The sequence below is a fragment of the Drosophila ficusphila genome, unplaced genomic scaffold (assembly GCF_018152265.1).
Source record: "Drosophila ficusphila isolate 14025-0441.05 unplaced genomic scaffold, ASM1815226v1 contig_791, whole genome shotgun sequence".
NCBI classification, from domain to species: Eukaryota; Metazoa; Arthropoda; class Insecta; order Diptera; family Drosophilidae; genus Drosophila; species Drosophila ficusphila.
This window is the reverse complement of record NW_025064737.1, coordinates 8,189,080-8,213,676: the sequence shown is the minus strand read 5'-3', so window position 1 is coordinate 8,213,676 and position 24,597 is coordinate 8,189,080. Positions and strand designations below refer to the sequence as shown.

General features: G+C 41.1%; 1 protein-coding gene across 4 annotated transcripts; it reads right to left on the bottom strand.

Annotated features, from left to right (window-relative positions):
• Positions 1–3,760: 3,760 nt before the first annotated feature.
• Positions 3,761–24,597, bottom strand: LOC108088082 (mucin-5B). Of its 4 annotated transcripts, none has more exons than XM_017185734.1 (7): positions 24,523–24,597; positions 22,085–22,552; positions 15,694–16,274; positions 10,166–10,400; positions 8,999–9,699; positions 8,266–8,371; positions 3,761–5,002 (listed from the first exon to the last, which is right to left on the bottom strand). In XM_017185734.1, exons 2-7 carry the CDS (start codon positions 22,143–22,145, stop codon positions 4,704–4,706), a joined length of 1,983 nt encoding a protein of 660 aa, XP_017041223.1. In that variant the 5' UTR covers positions 22,146–22,552; positions 24,523–24,597; the 3' UTR covers positions 3,761–4,703. The 4 variants fall into 4 exon arrangements, with proteins under 4 accessions (XP_017041223.1, XP_017041224.1, XP_017041226.1 ...); XM_017185735.1 differs by having other exon boundaries at positions 24,539–24,592; XM_017185737.2 differs by having other exon boundaries at positions 22,085–22,543; positions 24,523–24,581.

Sequence of the window (24,597 nt, the reverse complement as noted above, 5' to 3'; positions counted from 1 at the left end):
TATTTTCATTTACAAGGGAAACTGGGGCTTTAAAGTCTCACTTTATCAATGAACATTATGATTGCCTGGATCAAAAACAGAACAAATTACAAACCCTTCAAATAAAGCAGGATAGCAGCCATGTCAGGGCACCCAAACTAGTTTATCACATGCTGATCATACGCAGGCTCCCATTTAGTATGCAACAAATAGCGGGAGGAATGCCACTCACCAGCAGGTGGGGGCTTGTAAAATAATTTGAAAACAGGGCATTAGCGTAATGAAGCATGGAAAAGTGGGCGGTCGCCTCGGGGGCGGGAGTGAAAGTAGGTAAAGCTGTTGGCAAGCAGGTGAAAAGCGCACATAAATGCCAGAAGTTATGCAAGTCCTTAACTTTCATGAGTATGCCACGCTGACAGACGAGCGTTTCGGGGAGTTGGACGCCAATGAGGGGGGAGGGGGTGGAAAAGGTTTTCATGGCGGAAAGGGAAAAGCGCCGCCAAAGAAAACTGTTGTTGCAAATGCAGATAGCACTAGCTGCTGCCTGGGTGCAAGTGGCGTATCACACATGTTTGTCATGTGAATGCCGCTGCCTCAAAGTGTCTGTCTGGATTCAGGTTGAGTGCGAATTCCCTTACAGAACTTTACAGCACACAAACACACTTGCCGTCAAATGTACAGAAAGAAATAAACTGCCACAAAAAGTTTACTTAGTTAAAAAAGAGGAAGGGAATATTTGTAGTCTGAACCAGAGCTTTTATAAATATTTAAAATTTTTTATTCCAAGAAAAAAAGTTGTATAAAATTAAGTAGACACGTTTTATAAGAAGATAGAAAGATACAATATTTTGTACCATTTTTTATTAACCCCCCTTTACCAACTTTTGTAACCTCTTTTGATTAGAAAACCCTTTCTCCCAGTGCACCGACACCTTCCCGGAAAGCCTCGTATTCTTATTCAGTGCGTAATCTTCACCTTTTTCACAGTTTTCCCGTGCACTTTTATTGCATCCTTTTAGGGCGGGTCCTTGGCGGCGGAGCCGCAGGAGCAGGAGCTTGTATCGACAAAAGTTGCACCTTGAATTTGCCACTTTATGCCGCGAGCTCCCCGCACTTTGCCGCCAGTTAAGTAGTTGTAAGCTGCATAATGTATTTACGCAAGCACCGGAAATTGGGTGCCACGAGCTGGGTGGCAAGGCAACCATAAAGCCTTGTGGCAGCCATCGTGCTAAACGCGCATAGACAAGTGTGATCCCCTGTGGATGCCAACGGGGATGTGGGATGTGGAAAGTGGGTGGTTGGATGAAGTATAGCGGCATGGAGGATGTGGATGCGGGCACTCTTTGGTTTCTGCCGGCATATTTTATGGCGCTCTGAATCCAGCTAAATTGCAACAACTCGCTGCTGCTGCCGAGCGGATTTGATTAATATGCAACGTGCACGTAGTTCAGCAAGCTGCGGTTTACGAGGCCGTCGACTACCACTCATATGGCTGAGATTCGAAACTTTTTCCGCTCTGAATTAATTTTTACTGGATATTGAATTTTTCCCTAAATCGGAATCATTTTTAAAGCCAAACTAACCCACAGAACCTCGTTTATGAAATTTGAATATCTTTATTGATAATAAGAAAGGAAGCTAACTTCAACTAGCCGAAGCTTACTCTATATTCCCTCGCAAAATGCATGAAGCCTAAACTACATTTAAATAATGACGATTTCTAATTTATTTTCCTGTGACAGCTTTATGGTATAGTCGTTTCATTTTCATGAGATTTATATAAGTTATTAATTTATACAAAATCAATGAAACAAGAGTTCTTTAAGATGCATGCCACTTAAAAATCTGATTAAAATTAGAAAGGTTATGGACTTTGAATTAGTGTATCAGAAATCAGAAGAATTAAAAAAAAACTCGGCCAAAAAATAAAAACTAACTAATGATCCATATAGTCGTGCGATTTTTAAGAAATTTAATTCAAAATTCAAGAGTCCTTTGAAAACTGAATTTGTAAAACTGCAATTATAATACCCTGCAAGGGTATACAAACAGAATTATATTGCTATCGCCAACTGTATATGCAGATGCTGCCGTTTTGCATTTCTTTGAATGGGAACTGTATGTTAATTTCCTGTGTAATTGGCCAACATTTAGTTTTCAACTGTCTCCGGCAAGAGAAAAAGGCGCAAAATACAATGCAAATATAGAGTTTTACGAAGAGGCAGCTGGAGGAGGATAGGTGGGATTCGGCAATCGTAGAGTTCAGGGTCCATTTCCTCGCCCTCATTGTCATAATCATCAGCAGCGTAGTCATAATAGGCAGCCTTGCCAACCGACACCGGGCGAATTTTGTTCGGCAATATGCAAATTTACTTAAATGTCAACGTTGGTAAAATTTTAAAAACGACAAACGCAGAATTCCATTCCATTCGAGAAAAGGGTGGCGAAACGTGGTCGGCGGCACTGGCAGCAATGTAAAATTCGTTGGAATTGTGCACCAAATAAAGGGACGAGCCAGAAGAGATGGTGACAAACTGCAAACGTCAACCAATTTTTTTCCCTTCACTTTGGTATGTACAGAAAATGGGAGAGTGAGTGAAACTCGGTGACAATGATGTTAACTAGAGTGTGAAAACTATGATTGGCTGACAACGGGGAGGCGGAGGGATATGGGGGAGGGGGCGGGATAGGTCTCCATGTACATGCTGATTTATGCCATATTCTTGCTCATCTCACCGCTCAGGGGTCGTCACCTGAATCACTCCACTTTCCTCGGCTCGTCAGCCACTCTGCGTGCGCTTGTTGAAACAAATGCCACAAATGATTTTCATTTCTTTTTCATTTCCCTCTGCCTACACTTTTCATTCCCTTTAAACGCCGACTACTCTGAAAGCTGGCTAACTTTAAGTAGGATAATCATTTTTAAGCTGGCAGAATCTAGGCTAGCTAATGGACAAATTGTGGCTCTTTAATTTGGGTTGAAAATGTGGCAATTCAGTTGAGTAATAGGAATCAGCAGCACACATGAAAAGGAATAATCAAATAATCAAGTCTAGTTTTTATAACTCCATTAAAATAAATTAGCCTACGTAATGCGTTAAAAAAAGTAAAAAGGGTAATTTCCACTTAATTAAATTAATTTAAACGAAATGCGGGAAAGTACAGTTAAAAATGCACAAAAAGCCCGTGACTGCTGAACTCACAACTAATAATCCGAATTCCAACATGTAGTTGGTTTATGCATGGACACACCCACTTCCTGCCCAATAACCACAGAAAATTACTCCCGAATTCATTTGATTTCAGCAAAAGTTACCCGCTGTGCCATGGGTGGAAATATTTTGACATCCAGTTGGTTTGCCACGCTTCCCAGCTTTGCATCAGTTTAATACGTTGTTAGTGAGAATAAATGTTGTCCCTCCTCTTATTTTTTCTAGTCAGTTTTTTTTCCCTATTTGTTTTTACTTTTTGGAACTGTGCTAGCGGCTAGCGGTAACATCATGAATGAATATTTAACATTCTTGTCTGCAATTCTGGGGCTACACTAGAATACATAAGTTGGCTGGTGAGAACCTGAAAGAAAAATTAACTTGCATTTTTTCATTTTCTTGGTCTTCAAGAATTAAATTTTCGTTGGTATCCAAAAAGCCAAAACAGTGTGAAAAGCGAAGAAAGCTGCTTTAGTTCATAATCGCAAGTAAAATGGTTGTAAGAAATTATCGATTTAAGTCCATTGAAGAAATCGTATTTTATTTATTTGTATTTCACTTATTTGGTAGGGCTTAAGAATTATTGCAAACACTTCATATCATTTCAATTGATTTTCCATTTCATTTTAATTTCCATTCCATTGGCATCCCCTTAAAATTTGAAGTTGCAAATCAAGTATACGCAACGTTGGAGCAACTCCTTACAATTTTGTTTATTTAGTTGATTAAGTTTCGGTTTTATTTTGGGTTTGGTTTTTCTTGGCTTGGCTGCGTCTAAAATTTTAGTAAGTCTTTTATATACTAACTAATGTTTACATTTAATTTTTGGCTTGCTTTGGTTATTTATTTGAATGGAACGCAATAACACCCGTTTATTTACATTGTTTTTCAATATTCATTAATCATTATTTTGTATGCATAAAAATGTACTTTTAGTCTAAAGAAATCAGGGATATTTTGAAGTTATACGTACATATTTACAATTTATAGCTTAAGGAAACCAAATAAACATTAATTAAATTGTTTTCTTACTTAGTCGTAATTTCGCTAATGAGCTGAACTCTTCGGTTCCGTTTCATAAAATTCCTTTTTAAACCAACTGCCTTGACAATTTACTAGTGATTTCCCTTTAGAATCGCATCCTTTGAGACTAGTTAACTTATTTATGATACAACCATGGCAGATCCCAATTAAGTAACGCAGTAAAAATGTTTCTTATCTGTCAAAGGCGAATTCTGTGCATTCTATTTACACAATTCTTGCAACGTTTTCATCAAAATATCCGATATGCTGGAACCTATACGTGACTTTCAATATTAATGTACAGCCAGATGGAAAATAAACATGAATCAAGTTCGGATAGTAGGGGAATTCGTGTGAGTAGTCCTGTAAATATTGCCTAGCTGATGAATGACCTTCTCCAACATCCTTGCTCTGTGATATTATGTATTTAAATCGAGTAAAATCTTAGTTTGTAGCCTCCTTTATAGCAAAAAATCCAAGCAGCCAGGCGACTCAGGTTTTGTCCTCCGGCACTTTGGTGGCACTAATTGAGCTGCTGACTCCGATGAAGCCGACCCCTGATTTGGGTCCTGTCGGCCCGCCTCCTTCTGCTCCTGGCTGCGAGCCCGATGTCCTTGCGGTGGCCTCCTTGCTGGCAATCGGCTGGCAGATGTCCCTGGCCAGTGCAAATTTAATAATCCACAGAAGTGTCAGAAGCGTTGAAACATTCCGCCAGTGCAAATAGCCGTGACATCCAATTAGCGCACTCCAGCTGACACTGCCCGACTTAATGGCCGAAGCGGAATATTCACCTGCCGATCAGAACGGAATGGAACAAGTTATTCGACAGCGCAGAGTGTTGCGGTTTTCCGACACCGGCATAAATCCCGCCGTGGTCGCAAAAACTAATTCAATAATGACACTGCAATCCGCCCAATTTCCCCGAACCCAAATCGCACCCAATCCGCAGCCATCACAATCAATTTTTGACTAAAAATTAAATCTACACGGACACGCGACTCCAGTCCGGCTCAACTCGTCCGCATTCGATTGGATAAATAAAGTGACCATTGTAATTAAATATTTCTATTCAAAAATTGAACGGCAAACATGAGTGGGTGTCTGTGCGTTTGCATGCGGTTTGTGTACGCCCGTGCGGCTGGTTCGCGAATTTCATGTATGGCTAATACAGCTGATGGATATTTGTGGCATTCGCCCGAAATGTGCACACGGCAAATATTGGTCCGAAATGAACTGAGCGTTTCAAGGTAAATAAAGCTGGATCATGATCCCCCAGGCGGTGCATATGAGCTAAATTCTCAATAGGCAGTGCGAAGAAATATTTAATAATATTGATTTCTAACTTACACTAGCAAATTAAAGTTCCTTGTCGCATAAAGGAAACTTGACTTTACGGGAACAGTATGTTTAAATTGATCAAATTATCGTCCCTTAATTTTCGCATGTCAATAATGAGCCTACAAGCTTACCCCAATTAGGCAAAATTAATTATCAGTTTCGCAGCACTAGCTCTTTCATTTAACCCCCCCAGCATCAATTACCATAACCACTATGCGTATACGTATCCGATGGCAACGGTAACAAAATGATGCGAGTCATCAGAAAATGAGTCTAAAACAAGCTGCGGTCTGCGGAATCAGTTATGCAATATGGCGTAGCCCGTCGAATATGTATGAAATTACTTATTTAAAATAATTAAACTTGAATAAATTTAAAAGCCAACCACACGCTGACATTGCCACTTTGCGAGGCGCAGGGGAGAGTGCCGAGTGAATAAGCAAATTAATTATGCCACCGAAAAGGGCTAGGTTCAGGATAGCTGATTTAATAAATCACAGAGAGGAGTGCAATTAAAATAAAAATCCCTGAATAAATAAATGATAATATCATTAAGTTATTAATAATCATTTGTCATGACACAACATTGCGCCAACGGCAACAAAAATTGTAATATGCCACAACAATTGTGCCGCAGAAATGACATTAAGTTTATTAACCTTTTCGCACTTGCACACGATTCGTTGAAAATTTTAATAAAATTATGTAAAAAGCGCAAAGTGGGGGCAAAGAGGACTGTTTTCTGACTGAAATTTCATTATTCTCTGGCACTCAGCCAAGCAAACACACACACCCACACACACACTCAGCGACTCCCACACATATCTCTGGAGCATTGTTTTTCATTATCCTCGGCTTTAACATCCTTTCACTCATTTGCCCGGCTTAACAACAACAGCAGCAGCAAAAAAAAGGGGTGGCAAGCGGCCTGTAAGCCTTTCTTTTATCTGCGTCAATTAGTCGAATATTAAAAATACATTAATTCCTTGTTATAAATGATGTTTGCTCTCACCCCGCATCGCGGCCATTTCGCAGAAAATTAATTTGTGAATTTAATTTTAAAATCCCGGCAAAAGCGTCGCTCTCGTCGATTGTTTGCCCTTTCTGACCTAGACACAAGCACCACTCGAAAGCCGCCCGCAGACGAGTCGGCGTTTTTATGGCCATTATTTGTAGCGCGACAATCGTCACTCGGCCCTTTTCCCTTTCAGCCTAGAATCAACTTGTACCTGTCTGCCCGAATATATCCTGCTGCGGGTCCTTGTCCTCCGTCAGGTGTCATCAGTCACAATCGCTCGGCATTTGTTTTGCCGGATCTCAGCCGAGTGTGAGCGAACACTCCACTCTGTCGAATCGTATTGTCAGCTGCTGAAGAGCCTTTAAGTAGCGTGCTTCGAACGGAGTGCGACAGGCTACAAATAGCAGTCAAACACAAACACACAGGACTCGTCGCAGGACATGTCGCAGTTGACAGCCGGGAACAGGAACTGGATCAGAAATAGGAACGACAACACAGCCATCAGACGGGATGGACAAACCATTTAAATGCAGGCGGAAATTTGTGGCAACAATCCCACACGGATAAAAATTATGCAAAACACCATCGATTGCATTATTGCACAACAAATAAGTCTCAAAGAGAAAACCCCTTTTAATTATATTAAATGCGAGTGGGTGTGCAGGACTTTTTCAGTATTATTGTTGGATAACAAAGAAAAAGCTTTGTTTTCAAAAGATAATTAAAATACAACCGAGTCGAGTGGAAATTTTCCGAAAAAATTAAGCGCAGTCGGAAAAAATTCTATAATTTATGTGTGGTGAAATAAATAAAATATAAAAAAAGTTTATGGAAGCAACGGGTATCGATGAACGATATGGCCATCAGTTAAACAATATTTATGACCATAGTTTCAGCTAATAGAAACAATACCACCCGAGGGCAATTTCAAAACGTATTGTTCTCACGTTTTTTTTCGGTGTAAGCCAACAGCGAGGCAAATAGAGATGGGGAGTCAGAAAAATGGACAGATAGCTAACCATTACGGAGCGACATTTATAGGTCAGTCATCGTAGTCTGCAGCATCACTGTCATTGTTGTAGGCGTCCTTGGTCCTCGGACTCAACAGCTTCCCTGATGCCTGGCGGACATTGAGCAAATAACGCAATTGTGGCCATTTCGAGATAACAATAAAACTGCAACTGTTTCTTTACTGGTACCGACTCTTTCGGTTTGGTTTTCGGTTTCATTACGAGTCGGTTCGTTTCGTTTCGCTGGCATTGTGTTTGCAATTGTAGGAAATTGTGTAAACAAAATAAAAACCCTTTCAAATGGTTGCAACAGTGGTTTGTGGCCATTGAAAAGGGGAAACAGAAATTTGTGTTAAATTTTCTGTGCCTTGTGGCGGTTTTGATTCGATCATTTTAGCTTCGGATGAGTGCAATTTACCTTTGTAATTGGTGGGCCTTCATAATTCGGGTTGCTTGTCTCACTGTGCGGATATTTCGCGAAAATCAAAAGTCAAACCGAACACAAACGCATCCAAATAAAATTCAATTAGGCTAAATGAAAACTTAATTCAATTGCTCTGCCGTACAGACAGACAAACAGTTAAAGCAGCCCCACCATCGACCTCACCTCTGCCACCCACTGAATCACCCACCCAATTTACACCCCTTTCTCCTTTTCCCGCTCCCTTACTCTTTCCCTTTCCCTTACCGTTCAGCACGTGGAGCACAATGGTGCGGGGGGCACTGTTCGAGGGGCTGCACGTGTAGTTGCCGGAATCCAGTTTGACTACGGCCGGAATGATGAGAGAAGCCGTCTGCAATGATATAATAAGAGCACATTCAGACAGAGCCAGACACATATGGGTACAGTGGAGATTCCTTTAAGGCAACAGAGGTAGTTAAGTATATTTTAGAAAGCCAAGATGATTAACTAGGCACACAAATAGCAAGGGACGTGTGGTAAAGTAACATACATTAACATTTTAAAGTATTATTTATTGAACTAAAAATTCAACATAATTTTCATTAACTTACTTGGTTGTTGGATAATAAATTGTTAGAAATACTGAGTTTATATAAGTTTATATTATTATATTTACATTTACATTAAAAAAGGTAACCATAAATATAACTTAATATTTTTTATCAAACGTTAGTTTAATAAAGTTCATTTTGACTGTATTTATGTAGGTATATGATTTTCGTTCATCTGACGAGACAGCGGACAGACGACAGAGAGTGTGGCAGGTGCGAATTGCCGGGGCCGTATTAAAAATGATAATTTGACAAACGTTGACAATAAGAATTTAATAAAAATTATTTTACCTGCCTCGACTTCACGGCAATTTGCGTAATGAAAAGGCATTTAATGGGAGCGCTTTTCAGTGGGCAAATTGGTAGGCGAAAGCTGGGGTGCGGAATGAATGCGGTAAGCCACTTACTGTTATCTGCTTAATGAAACTGCTGCTTGGCAGCATGGTTGTTGTCGTTGTGGCAGCCGTCGTTGCTGCAGCCTCTGTTGTCGACAGCCAGGTTGTTGCCGCAGTGGAGTCACCTGTCGCCACAGTTGTTGCTGTTGCTGCTGCTGCTGCAGTTGCTGCCGCTGCTAAGGAGGCTGCAGCTGCCGAGGTGAGGAGTCCTGCTCCTGTCGTCGTCCCCGAAGTCGAAGATGTGGCATCCACATCGGCAAGCAGCTGGGCTGTCGACGTCTCCGTGACAAAAGCCACTCCCGACTCGGCCACATCATTCTGGGACATGGCATCTAAAATATATGAACGTGTTATGGTTACTAAACCATTAACCGACTCCGAGGATGTGGCTCCTGCTGTTGATCCTGTGGCTGTCGTCTGTGCTGTTGTTGGTGTTGATGGTGGTGTTGCTGCCGTTGTAGTGGTGGTGGTCGTGGTTGTTGTTGTTGTTGTGGTGGTGGTGGTGCTGGTTGTCGGCACTTCCGCTGGCAGATCGATGCGTTCAATTTCCGTACGCCAGCCGCGACGATTATGCAAATAGATTTGCTTCTGATTGTAAAACCAATTAATGAAAAGCGGCGGCTCCAGAGCCTGGCTAATTATGCAACGCAATTTCACTTGACTTCCGGCCTTCACATGTCGCGTTGACTCGCCAATTAATTCGGTTTTCGGCTCTGCAAAGGCAGACACAGACAGGGAAAGTGAGATGGATGTAGTAGTGGACTCCCAAGGACTCACACACAGACACGTTGCAAGTTTGCTCTCGAAAGTGCAACGGTCATTGATTTATTGTCTCTGACATTGCAGATTTATAGGTGTGTGGTCAGGGGTTTGAGTTTCAGTTTGGGTCGTGATTTGATTTTGGCAGCGGTTTTGCCGGATTGGTTGGACGAGAATTAAGGGGCTTTAAAGTGGTTTTACCCGGGCATTTCAATTGCATGTCGACTATTGCCAGAACAAATATATTCAATTACTAACATTTAAATGTGCAAATGATAATTTTTTCCACACAAAATACATAAGATAAATAAACGGAAAGTGTAAATATTTATATTTTTACGCCATATTTGTTACATTAACCATGTTCAGTTTTGCCCGAATAAGTATGCTACAAAATTTAATCGCATTATAAATACTCACCCACAATCCTTAGATGAACAATTGCACTGGCTTTGGGCTCCGTAGACACCTGACACTCGTAGGTTCCTTCATCCTTCAGCTGAACGTACTTAATTTGCAGAGACCAGCGTTCGGGATTCGGAGAGAATACCGATTGAAAGCGCTGATCTGCGATGAAGGTGGTTTGATCCACGGTGAGAATGTGGCCATCTCTCATCCGCAGCCAGGAAATCGGCTTCTTCACCAGCTGCTTAACCTGCGCAAATGAGAATGAAAGTTTACTTTCGATTATCGGGGAAATCATTCGAATGGGCGGCTTCAATTTTTAAAATTAATTCAATTATCCCACACAGAGAAAGCAATTTGGAAAGTAAATCCCAGCAGTTTGACTCTGGGGAGGTTGGTCAGTTCGATGATGATGATGATGATGTCAGCAGAACTTTGCCCTGTTTGTGCTGCCCCACCTCAGCGGTATACACTTTGGTAAACTCAACGAGGCGGTTCCATGGAAAAGGGGAGATGGCTCCCTGGTAAACAATAACGATAACAAAACGACGATTCATTTGTGTCAATAATGGCAATAATAATTTAGTGGCAATTTGCCCAGGCAGCCTTCGATCGGCAGAAACAAAACAATACACACTAAATTGCCAGTCATCGATACGGAAGTGCCCGGAAACCCACCATTCCACCATCAGGTACAGATGTCTATATTTAAATATGGATATGGATTCGCAATAACCGGCATGCTCGCCTATAATTACACTGACCCAAAGCGAAAACAGCCAACCAGTTGCGAAGGGGCAAACTAAAATCTCGCTCCTCCAATCGAACTTTCCCCTCTTTCTCTCAGTGTTATTATTGGCGGGGGAGTTATTGTGGTAACTGGCCGAAACGAAGGCGTCGTGACAGAGGCAAATGACTGTCTTTGAACCACTGTCATCAACTACATTGTCGGTGTCAGGGCCCAGACAACGAGGAACTCCGACGACGACGACGAGGACAACGTCATGATTAGATACTATAATCATTTGCGTTTTATGTGCTTGTTGTTGCCGCCATTGTTGTTGTGGATGTCGCCAAGGAAGTGGCGCTGGAGCAGCCCCATTGAACCCCCACTGAACCCCCAGTAGCCGCACCCCCGTCGGAGCTATTATTGTCGGTTGAGCACGTGCTGTCAAAAACCATCTTCTTCAAATGAATATGAACATCTCCGCATGACCGACAAATCAACGAGCTGGAGTGAGCTTAGAGCTTAGAGCTTAGACACCTGCAGGGACACAACGGCATCATTAAAAGGATCTTAAATCTCAAATCTATTGCAATAAAATTATTTCCGTCTAATGATTTCTTATTAAATATTAGATTGATCCTTTTAGGGAACTTAGGATTTATTCAGACAATCTAATCATTACAGACGTTTCATTGGAATTATTGTTTTATTGTATTCAGTTGAGTTGAGCACCGTTTTGAATAATAAAGTTTATTACTTGATAAGAAAAACTTTACGGTCACGAAAGTAATTAAAGGATGCCGGCTCTTAAATTGTAAGTACTTAAACCCAATGCTATTTTTGACTGGTATTGTATACTCCACAGCACTGTCTCATTGGCTTGCAGTCCGCAATTAATACGTTAATAAATTCAGCTGCAAATTTAAGCCCTAATTAAACGCACTGCCTATAGATGAGTAGCATTCGTTGGCATGACTGTTAAATTAATCACTTCCCAGTGGAATAACGAAAGTGCAGAATTTACGTATAAACTGATTTGCTCAGATATCTGGAAAAAATTGAAAAAGCAATCGATGGAAGCCACTGTGCGGTGTGGGAGTTTATTAAATTTCGCCACAGTCTCCGCCAGGAGCGCACGGCTCTAAGGACATTATTATCGGTCTGGGCATCGACATTATACCCGGTATTAAGTGAAGATGCTTATCCAGTCGGGCCGACGAGCTTGGGCATTCAGCCAAGTCAGGACGTTCGAGTACGTGGCAAGTGTAAGTAAGTCTCCAGCCGTTGCGCCTCCTTTGTCCTTGCGGCTGACAAATATCCCTGTGTGGCCTGGTTTTCCCTTGCAAAGGTTCCCGCCCGGCATTAGCTAATTTAAATTTTTCGCTGCCTGTGTAGATTGCGTTTAATTCCGCCGTAAAGTGATGGCCTGTCGACACTTATCAAGATGCCCGACTGTTTGCCATTTAAATATTGTTAATTAGTTTTAGCTGCAGTTCAAACGGCCCCGAAAACTGGGTTTCCGGGTGTCCCGAGTCTAGAAACTGCCATATCCACATCCACAAGCATTTCCACTTCCTACGCTCGATGGGTTTTATGTTCCCCCGACTGTCGTCATCACCCGCTACAGATTGAGATTCGCGTGAGCATCGTTTTCCATCACAGTCGAGCAGACAACAAAGTTTGCTCATAACATTGCGAATTTTCGTCTAAACTTGTTTGCAAATAATTTCTTTTATTTTGTTGATTCTCCCCGGTCTTCTGTGCCGCGTCTTCCTCTTTCTTTTCACACAACAATACACCTCAAAGTGCCTGCTTTCATATCTTCACCAAAATAACACAGCACAACAAAAAAACACAAAAATGAAAGAAAACTTTTCGCTGAGTTGCAAAAAAAAAAAAATAACAAGAAAAGAATGACAGCCCGTTGGATGGGAGAGTCTGTCGATTCTGGTAAAAAATATTCAAGTGCTTGCAGGCAAAGCATTTTTGTGGCTTTCCCCCTGCTCAATATCCAGGACCCTTCCAATCCTCGATTTCCCCCCGATTCGTTATCCTTCAGCTGCTTTCTTTGTGACGCCCACGGTCTCAAAATGTATTATTAATTGATTAGGTTTAAGCAGATTTTGAGATTATTCCGGGCATATAAATATATACACGATGCGCTGTGCCAACAGCCAAAAGCGAATATGGGATATCCATGGTTGTGTGTGTGTATTCAAATTATCTGATAAATTTTTTATACTAGATTGTTTTTCGATTTCAGCGCGGAAGGTTATGGAAACGTTTAGCCGGGGGAAGTTTGTATATTTACTTTATCTAGAATTGGTTAGAAAAATGCAAAAATATTAAGTTTATGCTAAAACCTTTACTGTTGACTAATATAATGAGATGACATAGTCAACTTTTGTTAAAAAACTTATAACTTGTTCAATTGCTTAATTTTTCCAGTAGATTTCACTTGACTGATCAAAGCTTAGATTTCCTTTTTATTTACTAAATTAAAGATACAAATACATAAATAAAACTTAAAATATGAGAAGTAAATTTTATAAATGCAGCAAAAGGTAAGTAGATAAAATTCTTTACGCTATTCCTGATGCTCGCTGCATATTTTAATTAACTCGACACCTCATCCCCCCGTCGCTTTTCTTCACAGCTCAGTTCCTTTGAACAGGCATCCCAAAGACTTATATATGTTTGTACGCTTCTGTGTTTGGCCATCTGCAGCCGTCAGTCGGATGGACTATTTATTCCTGCAACTTTAAGTTTGCTGCACGCTTTAGCAGTAATTTCCTGTCCAAACAGTAACCAGTAAATAGTAACTCTGGAAGTGGCAGCGATAGAATCCTGCAGCGCCAATTATAATTTGCAATCCGAAGCGCGGATGTGCGGATGTGCGGATGCAGCAGGCATGGAGCCAAGGAACGACGGGTAACTAAGTTATTAGCGGATGCCAAAGGAGCTCACTCTCCTCTTCTTTTTGTGCGTATATAAATGTGTACTTATGTACGAGCGGATGTTTAAGCGTACATAACGACAACTATTTGGGTCATCGTTTTTGAGCAGTCCCGAACAAAAATGTGTCGCCTTTAGCTCCTTCTGCAATATACTCTTTTGACGGGGCGTATAAATTTGGCCCAGAAGCTTGTAAACTAGTCATGGAGAACAAATCCATTCAGCACTTTCGAGAAATTCTTGCTATCTTTGCATTCGAAGTTAAGTTATGTCATTTCAGCTTAAATCAATTATCTGCTGGAATTTTGTTGTATGAGACTTCCTAGCTCCCCAAATAAAAAATGAAAATCTACACCAAACTTATAAATTCTACCAAAAAATATCTTAACTTTTTTTTTATTTAATTAATAAGAAATTAGTTTTTCTTATATCTATACGCCAAAAAATTTGGAAAACGCTTTTATTCACTCTAAAGCTTTGCTACTTTACTTTGCTAGAACCACTTTTTATGAGTTTATAGTTCTTGGACTTTTAAAATAATATTCAAGTGTATCCATCTGCTTATGTATGCCCTTTGGCCAGGGCGTGGCATCGACATCAGCATCGGCAATTTCCGGTTTTGTTTTCGCTCAGTTCCGACAGCGGCCAGCGTAAATTAGTTCAAAGCTCTAAAATGGCGAAAAAAGGAGAGCGGAAGTCGAGCCAATCGATGCCACATCCCCTGGGCTCAACATCTCCCTTTTCGGCTTCCATTTTCCCTTTGTTGCCGAACTGATTGAGCCCAGGGAGAATTGGAGTATCAGCTGCTTATTATAAATTATCAATGATTAATAAAAATGCTTCTGTAAATATTTGCAGAGCCAACAATTTGGCGTAGAACTTCTCTCTGATGGATTGTTCGGTAAACAAAGGAGCCTGAAAGAGTTTGCTCGAGCTGGCTGATTGAATTTCCAAGAAATTTCTCAGCCCGTTGAACCTCAAATATCCCTTCAATTATTCCATCCAGAGATTTGCGAACTCACAATTCAGCGTGGCGACATTCTTGTTGTTCGATTTTGATTCCAACAGGGAAATCTAATCAGGATCTCTGCCTAATTAGAGGCAACCTCACGTTTGCAGTGACACAGGAAAAAATCATTGCTCTGCTTAACTATGTTTGAAAGTACTTTCGCGCACTAAAAATCACGCCTTTAAATTTTGAAAAAATCATTATATTCAGTTAAATTATTTAGTGCCTTTTCTGTGTCAAATTTAAGGATTGAATTTAAATAAAAAGAGACCACGCTGTAACGAGTGCCAACCTATGCTAAAAACCTATTCAATAAACATAATATCATAAAAGCGATTTTCCCCATTTTAATCGGATTTGAATGAGTAATTTTGTGTATGGTACAAAATCCAAATACCTGGACTTTTTAGTAACAAAAAATCATTTTATTTATTAGTCAGTATGACCCTGGCAGCAACTTTGATATGTTTAAACTGACAGATTTTTCGAGGTAAATAGGACAAACATTTATAACGAAATCATTCAAGTTCTTTGTAAGCCTATTGTCATTTTAGGTAGATTAAATATTCTTTGTGAGTCTGAACTTTTAAATATAAGTTATTTGTTAGTCAGTATGACCCTGGCAGCAACTATGATATGTTTAAACTGACAGATTATTCGAGGTAAATTTGTGTGATAGTACAAACATTTATAATGAAATCATTCAAGTTCTTTGTAAACCTATTGTCATTTTAGGTAGATTAAATATTCTTTGTGAGTCTGAACTTTTAAATATAAGCATTCAGATTCAATATATATATATATGCATTTTAGGAAAAACATTTTTGCACTGTGTAGAGCTGCTCAACTTACATTGCACGGCAGATAGGCATGGGTGCCGGCCTGGCTAATTATTGTCTGGTAATCATCTATTGTTGGCGGTGGCTTCAGCGTTGTTGTTGCCACCGGTCGGCGGGTTGTTCTCCTCGTTGTTGTTGTCGGCGCTGCTGGTGTTGTTGGGGCAGGTTCTGTGGCGGTTGCTGCTGCTACTGCTGCTGCTGCTGCTGCGGTGGCATCGAATGCCGTTGCATTGGGGCCACTGGAAGAAGGGGAAGCTCCTGCAGATGTGGCGTTGTCCTGCGTGATGATGTAGCTCTGCTGCTCGTGGATATTGCGATTGCTCATAATCAGATTCGCCTCGAGGGCAGCGGTCAGCCGCTGATCGCCATTGTTGTTAATGTTATTAATGGCCACATTGTTGCGGGAGCGATTCGGGGCTGCATCCAAGGCTGCAGCCATTGTTGGCCCAAATGCGCTGGCTTTGTCCGCCGTTTGGGCCATTTGCGTTGTCGCCGGAATTAATGCCTCGCGCCTTGATTGAGTCCTTTGAAATGCTCGCCCATTTGTTCCATTGCTGTTTAATATTGATGTCTCCTCCGACTGCCCTCTGATAGCTGGATAATGGGAGAAAAAAGGAAAATGAATAGGTTGTGAGTGGAAATTAATGACTTAGTGTTTTGTTTTCTCTCCCTGTTGTCCCCCGACCAACTTAGCTGTATATATTTCAAATGCCATGATCCCCATTTATCTGGAATACTCGTTACGACAATTAAAACGATTTACGACCCCGACATTTTTGTTCAATAAATTAATCTTCACTTTTCGGCAGCCCACCTCGGCCCAAAATAGACGAAAAGTTTAAGTTGAGTTTCGAGGCGAATGAAATTAATTAGCTAATTACGAACTTGAATTGATTTGCATGTACTTTGCGAGAGCTGGAGTGGAGCTCTCGATGACAGCAAAGTTTCGAGGAGTGTTTGGCGGGCCAAAAGCTGATAATTGGCATTAAACTGTTCCCTCGTAACCTTGGCAACTCATAAGGCGCCAACTGTTGAAGGTGAAAAGGGCCACGCCCCAATGTCCTCCACCTGGAATCGCAGTAAAATGTATATGCATGGGAAAATCAACTATAAATTATACGCCTTTGACATACGATTCGGGACCCTTTGGGGCTTCCCGGATGCAGATTGCTGGCTGCAGCTCCCCATACACATGCAACGCGTAAATTTGCCAAATTGGCGCCATAAATTTCGAAGGAAACTTTTCGAAAGTCAAAGATAGAAACAGCCAGAGAAAGGGAAAGTAAAAGTGCGTGGGTGAGCGTTAGGGTGGTAAAATACTTGGCAGTATGTTGATAAGAAAGTAAGCCAAAGGTTGGCAATAACTTTTTCCGCTGTGATTTAAATTGAATGAAACTTTGTGCCCTGGAGTCACAGAGTAAATAAGTGTGCAAGATTATTGCGAAAATGGCCAAAAAGAGTTGGTGGGATAAACAACGTATTCGGTACAGCCATGTACCTGTACATCAATATTGGTTCTTGGGGAAGGCATACAATATATTTATGCATGGCCACAAAGATAAATCGTATATTATTTCTACTATTTAAAATCATTAATTTAAGAATCAGCAACACATTTTTCAGCAATACCGTAATAAGTGAAGGATATCTTTAAGTCCATCCACCCAACTTGGTTTATTTCCACCGCACAACAGAGTGTGTGTAACGCGGTCTTAATTAACTAATGAACAGAGATCACACAGATACACAGAGAAAAATGGGAATCATGAAGTGCCCTTTGCCAGCCATTGAATCTGGAGTGGAATACGGCAAAGTGGAGAGGAGTCGAGTGCTCCGGCATTTTCTAATCAAGTTCAGCGTATTTTGCCGGGCTCAAAGTAAATGCAAAACTCTGGAAGCCTCTTTTAACGATTCCAGCCAATTCGTGCGTTCCCAGCGGGAAAAGAGATGTGGAAAATATGCTATTTTTCAGTGGTTTCTTCATACAAGCGGAAGGGCAAAAACCTCCTTCACCCCTTACATTTTTGCCGTCTCTCCTTTCAAAATACACGGGGTGACACACAAAAGGAAGGGGTAAAGGAGGTTTCTATGTAAAAATCCACAGGTTTCAGAAACCCACCCTTATTTAGCGGACCAAAATTTTCAACTCCTACCCCTACGCCTGCTAAAAGAAGCAGGATTTCCAGTAGTCTTAAAACCGAAAACCTACTTCTAAAAACCTACTTCTCACTTTCCCGCTGGGTTGTCTGTGTGCCTCTCTCTTCTCTCTGTATGTGTGTGTGAGTGGGAGAAAGTGTCTGTGCGACAGTGTGTGTGCGTTATCATGTTTTATGTTTATGCTTCGTGTACGTGCAATAAAGATAAAGCGATTGCATATAAAAAACTTTTTAATTGCCTGCACTAATGATGCACTGCAGCCAACTTGATTATAATAAAGTTACAAAAATTCCATTTCCCTTGAAGCACAGTGGTCAAAGAAAAAAGAAAATCAACAAGCTGGATGTCAAAGCAAAATATTTTTGATATTCTTTGGTCCTTCATTACGCATGTAATTTAAACTTGTTTTGTAAGCATTAAAATGCTTTCAGAATTGTCTTTTGAAATGAAAAAAAGCTGTATTTAAAACAAATTTATTTACAACACGTTCAGAGTTACAAAGGCACCTGGTTAAAATTTATTTAATGTAAAACTGTATATTTTTTATGAAGTCCTGAAATGATTTATTATTCGTTATTATGCTGGTTAAGCCTTGAATGTTTGTAGGTATCTCTTTTGAACCAGTAATTTAAAACAAACCGAATTTTTAAATAGTTAATGAACACCAACATATCCTCCTTTATCATATTTTAAAATGCAGTACGGCATGTTCGAAGTATTCACTTTATCAGCAGTAAATTAGTGAAAAGTTTTTCTGTTTTTCTGCTCGTAGACCACTGTCAGATGCTTCAACTCATTTGCCCGCAAAGCTTATAAAAACAAACAGCTGCCGTCTGAGGGTCCGAGGCCCTCGGAAAAGGACGAGTAACGCGGAACTGGAAGTGGGCGAGAAAAAGGCGTGTCAGCCAGCGATGAAACAAATCAAAACAGTATAAAAAAGTGCAATAAAACAAGCGAATTACTGAAAAGTCCGAGGAACAGGCTCGGCGCAAAGAAAAAATGAAAACAAAATAATAAACTGAAAATATTGCGAAAAAAATTATCATTTAGGGCAGCGCTGCATAGGGGTATTAAGGATATTAGGGGACCAAAAAAGACGGAAGGACACGCGACAACTGGCAGAGCCCTAAAAAATTTGCTTAATCTTTCCGCGACAAGACAGAGGGGAAAGTCGCAAACTAAAAAGTTGTAAAAACAGACACGAACACAGCCCCCCACTCCACTGTAAAAACAAATTGTGCGCAAGAGAAAAAAATAAAAAGGAGACACACAGAGACAGGGAATGAGGAAAATCAAGTCGAGCACTTGACAGAGGATGGAGGAAAACTTGCGTAATGAGCCCGGGGGTGGGGGGAAAGGAGAATGTGTTGGGGGGAAAACTCTCACACATAAAATGAGCCTCATCATGCAGAATTTCATTGACTCGGGGACCGGGGAAAAGCTGCTGGGACTGCAAGGAAACTTGAGCTTCCTCCTTACACTAAAATTAACCGAGCAGGCTCCCAAGTCCCGCGGGCATTTTTAGTCGAAAGTGTTTTAATCAAACGCCTCTCTACACTTTCCTCGGCCGGAAGCGAGTTGAGTTCGCCGGAGTCTAAGTTTGTCCGCCGTTGTTATTGTTCCGCAGTTGCTTGTTTTTGTTTGTTCGCCTCTGTTATTGTTATGGCAACAATAATAAGAACAACAGGAAAAAGAAAAACTATGTGAAAAAGCGCAGCTGAGCAGAGGAAAATTTTCGCACACATTATTTTTTGCACATTTTCCTTTAATAATTTTATGTTAATTTCTGGCAAACTTGATTCCTTTTTTTCTCTGCCAATTTGAAATATGTATGTTTTTTATATCCATATCGAATTTTAGCAAATAAGGAAAAACGAGAGCTAACTCACAAATTAAAATGAATTGGGAATATATATACACTTTTTGTTAGATCATAAATTTATAATTTATTCATATATATTTCAGTATCAATTTAAGTTTTTAGGTTGAGGTTGAATGCTGCTTGTGATAATATTGAAAAATTGCGATAAACTTTTTCTAACCTTGACATCTTTTTGAAATCATAAAAAATGTACATTTAAAAGAATTTAAATGATTGGCGTAAGAAATGTGTTTTTATGGTTCAATTTTTTGCAATTAAATACTTTATTTCGCAAGAATATTTGTCTATGAACTATGTTGTCCAAGAACTAGTGTATCTTTTATTTTACTTCAGAGGAAAATCGTCTTACAGCATCAATCGAAATTGAATAACAAAGTAAATTTTTATTATCTTGGATATTGGCTTGAAAGCTCCTTAAAGATATTTCTTTCAGTGTTTGCCCCCTGCAGGCTGACTGATGTCCGGGAAGCGCCTTCGTTGTGTCCGTCTCGGCTGACAACATTTCGACACTTTTCCTAATTATGATGGGCATGTTGCCGGGCTGATGAGGCTAATACTCGGCCCTGATGGTGATGATGATGATGGAAATTGGCTTAACCCCAAGGCGCCCGGCGGCAGTTATGGAGCGGCGTAATCTCTCCCCGGCCAACGCGAGTTAACGCGATGCCAGGAGGACTCTCGGCCGGACACTCTCATCAAAATGCCAGTCTAGTTTGCCGCCGTAATGATGACAGCACCGGAGAAAGTGGGCGGGGCCGAAAAACAGGCCGTAACTTTGTGTAATAATTGTTGTTAAGCGTTTAAGTCGGGCGTGCCACTTTGGCGGCTAACCAAGTGGCATCTCGTGGGAAAATAACCCGAGACTTGAGCAACTTATCGCTACCGCAAGTCAGTTCGGCCAAAAAGCCAACAAAGGGGGGCTTTTCGAGTGGCGAGGGCCAGAACCTGCGGTTGAGTTGGGTCCGTCCGCTTTTGGGCAGGCAGGCTCTTGTGAGTTACTTGACTTTTTGCTACAAGCATTCAATGGTGCTCAACTGGGCAGCTGAATTTGATTAAACAAAAGTAAAAGTTTTTAAACTTTTTTCGCTCTTCCACTTTTGGCCAGCGCAGTCCATCCTTTTCGGCCCGCTTGTTGCCCTGATTGTTGTTATTTCCCGTTCAATTGGCTGAATCTCCTCAAGCGTTTCGTCAATCACTTTCATGGCCAGAAGAATCGAACAGCTTGCGAGGGGAGGCAAGAGACCGAAAAAAATAGGGCTAAGCGAGGCGGTGGATAGCAAAGTTGCGAGCTTTTAACACAATTTAAATCATCCAAAGGCACCCCTTAAAAGTCCTGTTCCTGCCTCGCCACCCACTGCAAATTCCTCCCATCCATCGGCCTTGCTGCAGTTTTTTCCACTGCTTCCGAACTTTTCTATCGTAAAAACAAAATTCTGATAGGGCAAATGGGTGAGGACGGGAAAGAGGTCGAGGGGGGAATGCAGCGTTTGATCGAGTTTGGTTCATTGATGAAAATGTCGAGAGTCACTTTCGTTATGCTTTAGTTTTAACTTTTAGTTTAGCAATTTCTGACTTTTCATGTTGCCATTTTGATTTTAATTACCTTTCTCTCTCTTGTTTTCCATAGTCCCTTTTTTTTGGTGTTTTTATTTGACGAGCGTTGTAGCCCAAGGACTCGCCCCCTTAACGGTCTTTTTTAATTCCTTTTTTCAGGGGAAAGGTACCAATCGTGGACAATTTGGGAAAACCATTAATTGGTGGAGAAAAGTTAACCGCTCAACGGACTTAAGCGATTGCAATTTTCGTCTTTTGGCTTTTCCCATTACAAATGTTTATTTTTGTGACCCACATAATGACTTCATTATCTAGGATTATTCTCTTTAACTACTCTGTGACCATTTTGAAATATTTTCTCTTAAGCCGGAAAGTGTTTACAAAATTTATATTCTTATTCTACCTTTAACTTAAACATATGCTAAGATATGTTGTAAATATCCAAGGCTAAGATAAAGTTCTGTAAATTTCTGCCCGCTTAGCTCTGTTGCAAGCATACCGTCATAATTTAAATTGACCCTGACAAACCAGGCGAAAAAGTCCCAAGTAAGTAGCCCCGCTCCCCAGGCGCACCTCTCCCCTCGCCTCAGACAGGCTGCGCTAAAATATGCTCAAAGGCCAAAGACGTACGGCAGGAAATGCCTTAAATTCGCCCACAAAATGCTTTTAAGCCGCGCATATCAAATTGTTTTCCATGAAAACACGGAGAAAAGATTGGAGAAAGGGCCCGGGAGACGGGGATCCACCGACGAGTCATTTAATATGCGACAAATGTATCGTAAGAAATAATTTCATATTTGACGCAGCTTACCCGGCAAGCAGATGAGCAGGGCCAACAGGATCAGGCGCCGCGGCATCTTGGCCAACTCCATTAAAGTGCCAAGCAAATTGATAATCCTTGCTCCGTGTCGAGTCTGGGATTGAACGTGTTTCGCGCTACCCGGGCTGCCGATTCGCTTCCTTGCTCCTTGGTCGCGGTCCTTGGCCAGCTAAATCCTTTGGCCTTAACTGGGTCACATTGGCTGTCTGGCGGCGTTGGGCCGCTGGAGCCTGTGTAAATTTATCCCTGCCTCGACGGGGATTCCGTTGCGCTGTTTTTCGCTGTTGTTGCTTGTTGGATGTTGCTCTTGTTAATATCGCGCATACGCCCTGACACGAACTGCTGCAATATCTTCCGCTGGCTCGCGTTGCTGGCGGTACTTGGGCGCCCAAAATCGCAGGGTTAACATATTTTCAAATTGCACTTGCACGGTAAGCTTGTCGGGGCAATCTAAAATAACTAAAAGCGCAAAAAAATGTCATATGGCAAACGGAAGCTGGTAGCTGGTAGCTGAAGTTGAGCGGCAAGAACAACACGTGGCCAATTTTAAATATTCCCACAATGTGCCCGTCGAGCTGTTTGCCATCCTACGTTTTAAGTCCCATATTCCAACATTCTCTGGCTCCTCTGGCCCGTGGCCCAGTTTATGGCCGGCATTTTGCGCCGCGTCCTGTTTTTGATATGTTTGTGTAAGTTTTCGGATGGCTTGGGTAATGTGGGTGCTCTTGGCATTAGTTGCCCAAACGAGGTGTTCTAGTTTTCTTCGGACATTGCAATCTTATGCGGCAGATTTGTAAAATAAGTATTGTGTAAATGCAAATATAATATGCATAGTTCAACATTTATTCAGGGCTGGTGACAGCAATAACATTTAAACAAGGAATCCATGGGATTTAAGTGCTAAAAAACAAAGTTCTTTACATTTTCAATAAATATTATATCAAAAAGGAACCCGAATAAAAAAGGATTCATTTTCCCTTTTTATAAATAGCAAAGCAACATAGGCTTAAGTAATTGAAATACAGAACTGTTTGAAAAGGTCTTGCATTTATGGTCTAAAAATCCAGGGGATTAGAAGCGATTTACTGGCGAATATGGTTCTCGGAACTCGAGCACATGTAGTTGTGTAAGCTCGAGCGGGGCCATTCCATTTGGCCAACTTCTGTTGCCGTCGTTTGCTCGGTTTCCCAGCCACTGCGGCCGCTTGTGTTACCTCATCTTTCTTTTACGCCCCAGACTATTTGGCATTAACGAAATTTATTTATGCGGGTGTTTAGTGGGGCGTAAAAGGAGTACATATGGCCGTCCGGGCGGGCGGCCACGCCCACCGGGCCAACTTACGGATGCAGGACACGCGCAGGATGAATTGAAAGGATTCTCGGTGGCTAGCCAAGGTGTAGGTAGGTCGGAGCTGTCCAAGTCTGGCCAGGAATAATGATTTAAATGCTGTTTTGTCTCTGCCAACAGATGGGCTCGCAGTCGAGGCCAAAGTAGGACGACTACAGCCAAAGTCAGAGTCAGAGTCAGAGTTTGAGAAATGCCAGGCATACATAAGTAATGGCGGTGGAGTAGGTGGCCCAATGAAGCGTTAACTCAAATGTTAAACAAATGTAATGTTCCGGACGACTGGGTCGTATGCCCTCAAGGATGAGAACCGGTTGGACCTTGAGCCGAAGCCAGAGCCAGAGCGTGGATAACACAAATAATATTAAATTGATTGCACAAACAAAACAGCAGCGGAAGTGTAAATGATTTAACACAATTCCTATTTCTACTCGCATTCCGCATTCCGCATCCTCGACTTTTGACTGCTGTCCGTCTGGGTTTTGGCCATCTGCTACTCAGGCACTCAGACATTTGGCGATGCTCGCTGGCGTGGAAAGCGGGAAATTCCTAGCTCTTGTAATTTAGTTTATTTTGATTGCCGTTCAATTTCGTATCTGTGTCATTAAAGCGTTATTATTTATATGATTATTTTAATGCGATGACTGTTTCGGTCATTTTGGTCACTCAAGCATTTGCTAGCTTATAAGTTTGTTAAATTAAGCAAAAAGTGGTGATTTATAATCGGTCTTTTAATTATTTTCAAAAACTGTTTAAAAGGCTTACTGGATTAATTTTATTACACTATTTTTGTTAAGTTTTTAAAAATTATTTTTGGGATTGTCATTCTCAACCATGATCACTAAGAAAAACCAAAACATGTCGTATTCGAAAGCTGATCTGTTCACTTAGGCGCAAGATTTATTGTTATTACTTGTTTACATTACAGTTCACAAAGCATTTTGTTTTCTTGTTTTATTTAGAAAAGTAGGTTATCAATAGTTTCGTTCAACAGTCACGTTGTTTATTTTTATATCCACTTAAATGTGCTTTTTCTCCGCGACACTTTAGATCGCCAAATTAGTAAAAGATCTTTCATCATTAACCATTTATAACTCTCACTGAAGAATTTTTGAACTCCGTTTGGCGGCTATATAGCGAGAAGCGAACCACGCTTGGCA